Source organism: Pseudophryne corroboree, chromosome 6 (assembly GCF_028390025.1).
Source record: "Pseudophryne corroboree isolate aPseCor3 chromosome 6, aPseCor3.hap2, whole genome shotgun sequence".
Taxonomy (NCBI): domain Eukaryota; kingdom Metazoa; phylum Chordata; class Amphibia; order Anura; family Myobatrachidae; genus Pseudophryne; species Pseudophryne corroboree.
This window is the reverse complement of record NC_086449.1, coordinates 364360305-364372880: the sequence shown is the minus strand read 5'-3', so window position 1 is coordinate 364372880 and position 12576 is coordinate 364360305. Positions and strand designations below refer to the sequence as shown.

General features: G+C 46.6%; 1 protein-coding gene across 1 annotated transcript in view; it reads left to right on the top strand.

The window, feature by feature from the left end:
* PAX4 (paired box 4) overlaps positions 1 to 11210 on the top strand; it is a 74001-nt gene extending 62791 nt beyond the window's left edge. Inside the window, exons 5-7 of the mRNA XM_063930450.1 lie at positions 1938 to 2020; positions 2647 to 2752; positions 10562 to 11210. Coding sequence (XP_063786520.1) covers positions 1938 to 2020; positions 2647 to 2752; positions 10562 to 10842 — 470 coding nt within the window. The 3' untranslated portion in view covers positions 10843 to 11210. The remainder of the gene's footprint in view (positions 1 to 1937; positions 2021 to 2646; positions 2753 to 10561) is intronic.
* Positions 11211 to 12576: the final 1366 nt, after the last annotated feature.

Sequence of the window (12576 nt, the reverse complement as noted above, 5' to 3'; positions counted from 1 at the left end):
CCACTGTGAGCTATGTAGAAATAGCAATATATGGTGCAGAATATCAGATGGTTACCCTTGGTTGGAAATAATGAGGAGCTGAGACCCTCTAGTGGAAACACAATGTAATAATTAGTGCCAATAACGCAAAATAAAAGTTATTTGCAGAAAACAAAAAGAGTCAGGAAAGCAACTTTCAGAGAAAAGTCGGGGGGCAATCACAACCCCAGAGCTCCTTAACAGGGTATTGCAGGAAAAAGTAAAGCTGTTGTGCAGGGAAACAGATGCCTGGCAGTGCAAAGAAAAGCAACATGGCGATGGTGGTGACTCACCCAGTAAGATTGCCCTCACAGAAGGCCTCCAACAGCTCTCAGTTTCAATAATGTAGAGCCCAAAGTGCCCCAGGTACTCAGCAGAGCAATGAATGTAGGACAGCCAAACTACAGTATGTAGGGAGGAAGGTCTCAGGGAGACAGGCAGTGGGGAGAATGGAGACAGAGTCTGCTGCATCTACCAACTGTATCATCCAAGGATCGCCAGCTCTGTGACCGCAGAGGGGGTCCAGCACATATTTACCTACTGTCCCGGAATGGCCAGGAAGCTCCCAAAAATTGGGAGGCCTTCCTGGCCCCCCGGAAGAAAAGGCAAGTCTACTAATTCCAGAGGCACCCCCTGCCTGGCTACCCACTTAGAAAATAAAGTGGGCTGTCTGGGCAGCTAATTACGCAATTCTCACTAAATTGCATCATCATGGCCACGCCCTCACTGTATAATGCCGATAATCTCAGCATTGTCCCGCCTCCTTTATAGTGCAACGCTTCCACCCCCGCTCCCTGTGATGCATCACACCCCCACTCGCACCCACAGCTGAGCCGACCTGACTGCTCTCTCCCGGAGACAGCAGCCAGGAAGTTGTCAACTATGGACCAGCAGGAGTGGAAGTCCTCTATAGCCAATAGGGCAATGGCATCACCAGGTCCAGTGCTACCAAATCGGGACTGTGGCACCTGGCACAAGCAGCGAACAAGAAGTCTCCAGCAATGGAGCTCAGCCACTCGGGGCAACTCTAGTTACTACTTTAAAATGCAAAATTTAAAGTAGTGACCAGTCACTACTTTACTACTTTAAAATGCTATGCAATTCTGCTGCCACCTAATTTGGCTGTTAGCCCACACCGCCACCAGGCAAGTGGTTTTAAAGCAGTCCAGTATTCAAAAAATAAAGTTCAGTGTTTGAAGTACCGGTATGCCATACTATTTTAAACAGACACAGTTCATGCACTGTGTATATATAAACTCTCAGGGGTGCATCTCCACATGAGATAATACTATCCCATGGCTAATGAAGGCTTTCTTAAGTTTATTTTGTTTCAGTGTCTCCCATATATGCTTACTATTCTTGGTCTATGTAAGAGCACCCCTTACCTCCAGGATCCTCCAGGTACAGGCTGGCATAAGTGTCATAATCCCGCAAATCCACATATGAGTGCATTCACTGATCTAAGCATGGCACAGTGATTTCATGCAAGATAAAGTATACTAACCAGAGTAGTAGTCACTTTAGCAATAAAAGAACCCGCCTAATTTCGCACTTAACAGAAACCCCCGTTCCTCACACATACAGTAGCATAAATATGAGGTAAACATGTATTATGAGATGTAGGACTATCTTGTAATAAATAACTGTATACATTTTATGTTATAAAAGCAAGATAAAAAAGCATTGTGGGTAGGAAGTATTGTGTATCGCATGCATACCAGGGAGTCCCCTTCTGGGACTTTTTACGAACAAAACAAAAAAACACACCATAGGCTTCTATACATCTCACCCTTTGAGCCACTAATATTATATTTACAGAGAGAGATGAATTGTTTAATACAGGTGATGATTTGTTTTATTATAGAGAATAAAATGCGATGTTTGTTATAGCAATTATTAGTTGTCTCCTCTCTTTACAGGTTCAAGGCAGGAATTACTAGTGCCACATTTTGGACTTACCCCATTTAATTCTTCGATGCTGAGCAAGTGTCTCTCACCACAGGTAATACTGGCCATACATCCAGAGTGCCTTTCTAGGTAGTGGCATTACAATAACAATTGCCAAAGGAATAACCTTGCAATGGAGTGGGCTCTACCACACTCCACTGTATCAATTAACTAAAAGCTATGACACCTTTTTTGTATAGCAGCACCTCATGTCCTTTACCAGTCCTGGTGAGCGCAGTTAACTTTCTAAATTAAAGGAATAACCTTACCTACCTATATATACTTTAAAATGTAAGTGTAAGTGATAATTGACACTGGTGTTTCTGTTTGATATTTTCTAGTAATAAAGATTGATTTTTTTTTTCTTTAGTGAACTTTCTTAGATATTAATAATATGTGTACATGTTCGCATTTCAAAATAAAAAAGTGTTTTTTTTTGTAGCCTTGGATTATTTCCCTAATAAACATCTAGCATGAGGCTATAGAGAAACAATATTCACCGTTGAGAAATGATTTGTAGTAGCTGAGTACTTGACTAACCATTCCAAACAATACTACAATGTATTTATAATTTAATAGTGAACAGTATTACAGGGGGTATATTGTTTTACATCACAGAAAATAACTGCAGATATTTCACTAACTTTTGTTAAATAATTGTTTATTTCTGCTGTTACACAGAGGCAGCCAGTGGTGGATATTGCGCCCTATGGATTAGATAGAATCTCATCTTATAAATTTCATCCCAACGCTTCCCAGCTATTCCAAGGAGAAGAGGCTTCAACAAGTAAGGGTTGTGCCGTGATGAAAATACACAGGATAAGTATCTGGCTGATTGGGTTATTTATTTAGTTGATATACAACATGATAACCACAGAATTATCCATTTGATGGCTTGTTCATACTACCAACAAACGTATTAGTCAAGGAAGCCAACTTGGGTACACTACATACAGTAGCTTACAGTGAGATAGAAAAATAAGAATTTACTTACCGATAATTCTATTTCTCGTAGTCCGTAGTGGATGCTGGGGACTCCGTCAGGACCATGGGGATTAGCGGCTCCGCAGGAGACAGGGCACAAAAGTAAAAGCTTTAGGATCAGGTGGTGTGCACTGGCTCCTCCCCCTATGACCCTCCTCCAAGCCTCAGTTAGGATACTGTGCCCGGACGAGCGTACACAATAAGGAAGGATTTTGAATCCCGGGTAAGACTCATACCAGCCACACCAATCACACTGTACAACCTGTGATCTGAACCCGGTTAACAGCATGATAACAGCGGAGCCTCTGAAAAGATGGCTCACAACAATAATAACCCGATTTTTGTAACAATAACTATGTACAAGTATTGCAGACAATCCGCACTTGGGATGGGCGCCCAGCATCCACTACGGACTACGAGAAATAGAATTATCGGTAAGTAAATTCTTATTTTCTCTGACGTCCTAAGTGGATGCTGGGGACTCCGTCAGGACCATGGGGATTATACCAAAGCTCCCAAACGGGCGGGAGAGTGCGGATGACTCTGCAGCACCGAGTGAGAGAACTCCAGGTCCTCCTCAGCCAGGGTGTGCCCCTGACCAAGTAGCAGCTCGGCAAAGTTGTAAAGCCGAGACCCCTCGGGCAGCCGCCCAAGATGAGCCCACCTTCCTTGTGGAATGGGCATTTACATATTTTGGCTGTGGCAGGCCTGCCACAGAATGTGCAAGCTGAATTGTACTACACATCCAACTAGCAATCGTCTGCTTAGAAGCAAGAGCACCCAGTTTTTTGGGTGCATACAGGATAACAGCAAGCCAGTTTTCCTGACTCCAGCCGTCCTGGAAACCTATATTTTCAGGGCCCTGACAACATCTAGCAACTTGGAGTCCTCCAAGTCCCTAGTAGCCGCAGGTACCACAATAAGCTGGTTCAGGTGAAACGCTGACACCACCTTAGGGAGAAACTGGGGACGAGTCCGCAGCTCTGCCCTGTCCGAATGGACAATCAGATATGGGCTTTTGTGAGACAAAGCCGCCAATTCTGACACTCGCCTGGCCGAGGCCAGGGCCAACATCATGGTCACTTTCCATGTGAGATATTTCAAATCCACAGATTTGAGCGGTTTAAACCAATGTGATTTGAGGAATCCCAGAACTACGTTGAGATCCCACAGTGCCACTGGAGGCACAAAAGGGGGTTGTATATGCAGTACTCCCTTGACAAACTTCTGGACTTCAGGAACTGAAGCCAATTCTTTCTGGAAGAAAATCGACAGGGCCGAAATTTGAACCTTAATGGACCCCAATTTGAGGCCCATAGACACTCCTGTTTTCAGGAAATGCAGGAATCGACCGAGTTGAAATTTCTTCGTGGGGCCTTCCTGGCCTCACACCACGCAACATATTTTCGCCACATGTGGTGATAATGTTGTGCGGTCACCTCCTTCCTGGCTTTGACCAGGGTAGGAATGACCTCTTCCGGAATGCCTTTTTCCCTTAGGATCCGGCGTTCAACCGCCATGCCGTCAAACGCAGCCGCGGTAAGTCTTGGAACAGACATGGTACTTGCTGAAGCAAGTCCCTTCTTAGCGGCAGAGGCCATGAGTCCTCTGAGCATCTCTTGAAGTTCCGGGTACCAAGTCCTTCTTGGCCAATCCGGAGCCCGAGTATAGTTCTTACTCCTCTACGTCTTATAATTCTCAGTACCTTAGGTATGAGAAGCAGAGGAGGGAACACATACACCGACTGGTACACCCACGGTGTTACCAGAACGTCCACAGCTATTGCCTGAGGGTCTCTTGACCTGGCGCAATACCTGTCCAGTTTTTTTGTTCAGGCGGGACGCCATCATGTCCACCTTTGGTCTTTCCCAACGGTTCACAATCATGTGGAAGACTTCCCGATGAAGTCCCCACTCTCCCGGGTGGAGGTCGTGCTGAGGAAGTCTGCTTCCCAGTTGTCCACTCCCGGAATGAACACTGCTGACAGTGCTATCACATGATTTTCCGCCCAGCGAAGAATCCTTGCAGTTTCTGCCATTGCCCTCCTGCTTCTTGTGCCGCCCTGTCTGTTTACGTGGGCGACTGCCGTGATGTTGTCCCACTGGATCAATACCGGCTGACCTTGAAGCAGAGGTCTTGCTAAGCTTAGAGCATTGTAAATTGCTCTTAGCTCCAGTATATTTATGTGGAGAGAAGTCTCCAGACTTGATCACACTCCCTGGAAATTTTTTCCTTGTGTGACTGCTCCCCAGCCTTTCAGGCTGGCATCCGTGGTCACCAGGACCCAGTCCTGAATGCCGAATCTGTGGCCCTTTAGTAGATGAGCACTCTGCAGCCACCACAGAAGAGACACCCTTGTCCTTGGAGACAGGGTTATCCGCTGATGCATCTGAAGATGCGATCCGGACCATTTTTCCAGCAGATCCCACTGAAAAGTTCTTGCGTGAAATCTGCCGAATGGAATCGCTTCGTAAGAAGCCACCATTTTTCCCAGGACCCTTGTGCAATGATGCACTGACACTTTTCCTGGTTTTAGGAGGTTCCTGACTAGCTCGGATAACTCCCTGGCTTTCTCCTCCGGGAGAAACACCTTTTTCTGGACTGTGTCCAGAATCATCCCTAGGAACAGCAGACGTGTCGTCGGAGACAGCTGCGATTTTGGAATATTTAGAATCCACCCGTGCTGTCGTAGAACTACTTAAGATAGTGCTACTCCGACCTCCAACTGTTCTCTGGACCTTGCCCTTATCAGGAGATCGTCCAAGTAAGGGATAATTAAGACGCCTTTTCTTTGAAGAAGAATCATCATTTCGGCCATTACCTTGGTAAAGACCCGGGGTGCCGTGGACAATCCAAACGGCAGCGTCTGAAACTGATAGTGACAGTTTTGTACCACGAACCTGAGGTACCCTTGGTGAGAAGGGCAAATTGGGACATGGAGGTAAGCATCCTTGATGTCCAGGGACACCATATAGTCCCCTTCTTCCTGGTTCGCTATCACTGCTCTGAGTGACTCCATCTTAATTTGAACCTTTGTATGTAAGTGTTCAAATATTTCAGATTTAGAATAGGTCTCACCGAGCCGTCTGGCTTCAGTACCACAATATAGTGTGGAATAATACCCCTTTCCTTGTTGTAGGAGGGGTACTTTGATTATCACCTGCTGGGAATACAGCTTGTGAATTGTTTCCAATACTGCCTCCCTGTCGGAGGGAGACGTTGGTAAAGCAGACTTCAGGAACCTGCGAGGGGGAGACGTCTCGAATCTCCAATCTGTACCCCTGGGATACTACTTGTAGGATCCAGGGGTCCACTTGCGAGTGAGCCCACTGCGCGCTGAAACTCTTGAGACGACCCCCCACCGCACCTGAGTCCGCTTGTACGGCCCCAGCGTCATGCTGAGGACTTGGCAAAAGCGGTGGAGGCTTCTGTTCCTGGGAATGGGCTGCCTGCTGCAGTCTTCTTCCCTTTCCTCTATCCCTGGGCAGATATGACTGGCCTTTTGCCTGCTTGCCCTTATGGGAACGAAAGGACTGAGGCTGAAAAGACGGTGTCTTTTTCTGCTGAGATGTGACTTGGGGTAAAAAAGGTGGATTTTCCAGCTGTTGCCGTGGCCACCAGGTCCGATGGACCGACCCCAAATAACTCCTCCCCTTTATACGGCAATACTTCCATGTGCCGTTTGGAATCTGCATCACCTGACCATTGTCGTGTCCATAAACATCTTCTGGCAGATATGGACATCGCACTTACTCTTGATGCCAGAGTGCAAATATCCCTCTGTGCATCTCGCATATATAGAAATGCATCCTTTAAATGCTCTATAGTCAATAAAATACTGTCCCTGTCAAGGGTATCAATATTTTCAGTCAGGGAATCCGACCAAGCCACCCCAGCGCTGCACATCCAGGCTGAGGCGATCGCTGGTCGCAGTATAACACCAGTATGTGTGTATATACTTTTTATGATATTTTCCAGCCTCCTATCAGCTGGCTCCTTGAGGGCGGCCGTATCTGGAGACGGTAACGCCACTTGTTTTGATAAGCGTGTGAGCGCCTTATCCACCCTAAGGGGTGTTTCCCAACGCGCCCTAACTACTGGCGGGAAAGGGTATAACGCCAATAATTTTCTATCGGGGAAAACCCACGCATCATCACACACTTCATTTAATTTATCTGATTCAGGAAAAACTACAGGTAGTTTTTTCACACCCCACATAATACCCTCTTTTGTGGTACTTGTAGTATCAGAAATATGTAACACCTCCTTCATTGCCCTTAACATGTAACGTGTGGCCCAAATGGAAAATACGTTTGTTTCTTCACCGTCGACACTGGAGTCAGTGTCCGTGTCGACCGACTGAGGTAAATGGGCGTTTTAAAGCCCCTGACGGTGTTTGAGACGCCTGGACAGGTACTAATTGGTTTGCCGGCCGTCTCATGTCGTCAACCGACCTTGCAGCGTGTTGACATTATCACGTAATTCCCTAAATAAGCCATCCATTCCGGTGTTGACTCCCTAGAGAGTGACATCACCATTACAGGCAATTGCTCCGCCTCCTCACCAACATCGTCCTCATACATGTCGACACACACGTACCGACACACAGCACACACACAGGGAATGCTTTGATAGAGGACAGGACCCCACTAGCCCTTTGGGGAGACAGAGGGAGAGTTTGCCAGCACACACCAAAACGCTATAATTATACAGGGACAACCTTTATATAAGTGTTTTTCCCTTATAGCATCTTAATATATATAATCATATCGCCAAATAAGTGCCCCCCCTCTCTGTTTTAACCCTGTTTCTGTAGTGCAGTGCAGGGGAGAGCCTGGGAGCCTTCCCACCAGCATTTCTGTGAGGGAAAATGGCGCTGTGTGCTGAGGAGAATAGGCCCCGCCCCCTTTTCGGCGGGCTTCTTCTCCCGTTTTTCTGAGACCTGGCAGGGGTTAAATACATCCATATAGCCCCAGGGGCTATATGTGATGTATCTTTTAGCCAGTATAGGTATTTCATTGCTGCCCAGGGCGCCCCCCCCAGCGCCCTGCACCCTCAGTGACCGCTGGTGTGAAGTGTGCTGACAACAATGGCGCACAGCTGCAGTGCTGTGCGCTACCTCATGAAGACTGAAAAGTCTTCTGCCGCCGGTTTCTGGACCTCTTCACTCTTCGGCATCTGCAAGGGGGTCGGCGGCGCGGCTCTGGGACCGGACTCCATGGCTGGGCCTGTGTTCGATCCCTCTGGAGCTAATGGTGTCCAGTAGCCTAAGAAGCCAATCCATCCTGCACGCAGGTGAGTTCACTTCTTCTCCCCTAAGTCCCTCGTAGCAGTGAGCCTGTTGCCAGCAGGACTCACTGAAAATAAAAACTAACAAAACTTTTACTCTAAGCAGCTCTTTAGGAGAGCCACCTAGATTGCACCCTTCTCGGCCGGGCACAAAAATCTAACTGAGGCTTGGAGGAGGGTCATAGGGGGAGGAGCCAGTGCACACCACCTGATCCTAAGGCTTTTACTTTTGTGCCCTGTCTCCTGCGGAGCCGCTAATCCCCATGGTCCTGACGGAGTCCCCAGCATCCACTTAGGACGTCAGAGAAATAATAGATACCCACAGAATCCTCAGTTCCTGGATTGTCCATCCTGCCCCATATGTCAGTGGTTCTCAAACTGTGTGCCGTGGCACCCTGGGGTGCCTCAGGACACTTGCAGAGGTGCCCTGGGTTGGTGGTTCAGGACCAATTCAAATTATTTATGGTCAATGTAATCAGCAAACCATTTCTGGTGGCTGCCAATCATAACATATGTGGACAAACAGAAGCAAATAATGTCCCTCACCACACAATTGAACCTAAGGATGACATATAAACACAATTTACTTAATTTAATATTTCATTCTAAATTTCTCAATAGGAAATTTTTGGCCTCTGTGACAATTTTTTTAAATACTCTAGGGTGATTCAAAAAAAGTTTGGGAACCACTGCCATATGTATCAGGCAAAGAAGCCTTCTTAAGCACACTGCATACGTTTAAATGGGAGGGGCAATACATATAAACGCAACCCATAATAGATAATTACATAATAACAAATAAAAAGCACACTAGATACAGAATACAGAAGCTACATATGAAATACAAGAATCCCACAGGATCATAAGTTCCATGTAATGGCCATTCTACCCATGCACATTCGGCAGCATGGCCCTTGCTGGCGGTGTCGCACATGGGACCTGCATGCAAGTCCGACGGAGAATGCCGCTGACGACTGGAACTTTATCTCTGGCATTGTGAGGTAGGGGCCGGCACTTTGTCTCTGTCCACTTTAGCACTCTCCGCGACTAAGTACATGGACCCCTCTATCTTCTGACCTCATTGGAAAAGTAATTTCTAAAATATCATTTTTGCTACTGGCATATTTTTTGTCTTTAAGATTAATTGCACCTCAATGCCAAATATAGAGTTAAAAAGTTAAATAAAATATATGTTTTAAATGTATAATCATTTCTACACCTATATATACAAGAGTGCCCCAAAAAGGAATCACTTTCTTTATTAGCCTAGGCTAATTTTGGTTTTTGAGTACATACGTAGTATTCAATTCCTAGGAGCACCACCAGCTGTCAAATACAATTAGACAAATGTATTGTTTGTATTGTATACACTGGTAATTTGCCAATTACACTGAGATACAATCTGATCCTGTGCAGGATCATTCCCTATCTATTGAACTATTTTTGACAGGATGCATTCAATATCCCGGCTGTCGGGATCCCAGCGCTCAGCTTACCGGCGTCGGTATCCCGACCGCCGGGATACTGACACCTATTCTCCCTCTTGGGGTGTCCACGACACCCCTGGAGGGAGAATAAATAGCGTTGCGCGCCACCGTGCCCACAGCTTGGCGAGCCCGCAAGAGGCTCTTTTGCGCTCACCCTGCTGCCGGCATCCCGCAGTCGGGATTCTGACCGCCAGGGTGACGGGTGACGGTATGTCGATACCAACCCATTTTTGACTATTCATCGGGACTCAGGTGGAGATTTAACACACCTTTTAAAATGTAGCATAGTTGCCTACTCTCCCAGAAGGGCCAGGAGGCTCCTGAAAATTAGCAGGCACTCTCTGCCTTCTGGAAAAGAGGGCAAGTCTCCCGGGCCAGACACCACCTGCCTGCAACCCCCCACACCTAAGAAACATCCCCCACCCCTCAGTAGCCACATGTTTGCGGTCTGGGGGGGTTCGATGTTCGAGTCATCACACCCGAAGAGGGCAGCCAGAATGTCTGCAGGCATAACATGCCTATAGCAACCATTCAGGTTCTAGCTATTTATAGAATACTAGATATGTAAATGATTAGTTGCTATGGACAACATCTCCATTTGTCCTCTTTAGGTTTGATAAATCTCCCCCTCATTTATGGTATCAGTTTTAAACATGCAGTGGTGTGTCCAATCAATTTTAGTTGACTAGCTGGCATTCATGGTATTTTGCTAAATTATGCAGGTTGTGTTAGTTAATGCAATTTAAGTCTCTTTTACTAATGTTGGTATCTTGCCTTCTAGTAAACCCAATGGTACATATGCTCTATGAATTACATATTTCTACGCTTTATTGCAGGACATTCCACTGTTTCTCCACCACCTCCTTTTACAAGCAATACTATGTTTCCTGCCGATTTTTCATTAAATGCTGACATTACCAGTTTAGATGGCACATCACTTCCTGTCTCCATGGCGATACAGCCACTGTCCCTTCCTCTTCACCATGGCGTCAGTACATCAAACAGGTATCCTCCTGTATCATTTGTCTGTATGGACAATTATGGATTCCAAAGAAATCATCATAGCTGTGGGTCACCATGGACATTTGAAGGGCTGCGTCCTGTGTACCACTACTAAAAGTAAAAAAGATTGCACCAGTTTGGACCACAGTTTAATCAAGCTTCATATTCACAAGGTCCTAAACTTCTGCAGAATGAACCATGGTTTATTAAAAGATTTCTGTTTATTTTACGAATGAAATGCTGGGAAGCTGCATTATAACTTTTGTGACTTGAAACAAGAACTGCTGGAAAGAGATGTAATCAAATATTCTGCACAAAACCATATTACTCTTTTGGTGTTATTAGGGTAAAGCATTAGCTGTGGGGGTATCAAATCTACTTATATTTGACGTCCATGTTGTATATTTGTTCTTCTTAAACCATATATATGTGATGTCTTTGTTTTTGTAACACAAATAAGTGAATAACAAAAAATTCTTCAAGTTAAAAAAATAAACTTGACTTATAACTGAGGACTAATCTAGCATCTTTGTAAAGTCAGCTTAAGGATAGGGGTATAGTCAATTGAAGTCGGATCAATTCCGATATTCATTTGTCGGAATGGATCCGACCTGGGCTATTCAATGTCATCTCAATTCGACTTTTAAAAAAGTCAAAATTGAGATGCGCGAGGGGAGAGCCACGGGCAGACGGCGGAGGGTAGCGCTACAGCAGCGGCTATTTAGCCGCTGCTGTAGCGCTGCTCTCCCCCGTCTGCTCGCGGATCTCCCCCCCAGTCCCTCCTCTCTCACAGCCGCCGCTCCATCCCCCCCTGTCACAGCCGCCGCTCCATCTTCCCTGTCACATCCGCCGCTCTGTCCCCCCTGTCACAGTCGCCGCTCCGTCCTCCCTGTCACAGCCGCCGCTCCCCGTCCCCCCTGTCACAGCCGCCGCCGCTCCCCGTCTCTTCTTCTCTCACAGAGAGGTCTCGCTTGCTGGAGCCGGGAGGACGCTGCTGTGAGCGACGGCTGTGACATCTTCCAGCACTGCTCACCTCGTTCCCGCCTCAGCTCTCCCCGTCTCCGGCGCTGCTCTCCCCATCTCACTCGACTTTTTTTAAAGTCGAACTGAGATGGTCGAAAAGGGGGCTAAAACCTGTCGGTTTTGGCCCCGTTTTCGACACAAGCATGTGGATCGGCAGCTATTCCGCCGATCCACGTGCTTTTTGACAAGTCGAATTCATCGACTTGTCGAAAAATTTGGGGTTATATTGAATAGGTCGAATCACGATTCGACCTTAAAAAGTCGAAAACTGCCGTCTTTTCGACAGACGGCAGCTTTCGACTTCAATTGAATATACCCCATAATGTATCAATATAACTAATACCATACTGTAAATGCCATACAGCCGTTACATTATTTTCCCGTTGCCCTGTTCTTGTAGTTAACTAAATCCCATCCTCATACCAATGAGCTCACTCAGATTGGTCACTCATACACTTTCGGTATTAACTCACCTTTTCCCAGTCCCGTGACAGGGCGCCAATTTGTGCACTCACGCTGTTATAAATAACTTACATGCTCCAAGCAGCAGCTCAGCTCCCATGGCACTAGGGGAAAAGACACAGCGTCTCACCCCACACAGTGTGGGAGCCATGAGCCGGAGAAGGGGACAGCTGAGGGCAGGTACGGCTAGTACCGCCTCCAGGCTGTCACGCCCATTGTGACCACACCATCCGCACACCCCTCCTTACGGCCCTGCTTCCTCCTACCTTTCCTTCTACCTCCAATAGGCACTGAGATCTCATATTCCTTCCGGGTGTTCTTCTAGGTTGACAATCAGCAGTCAGGATGTTTATAGGATGTTAAT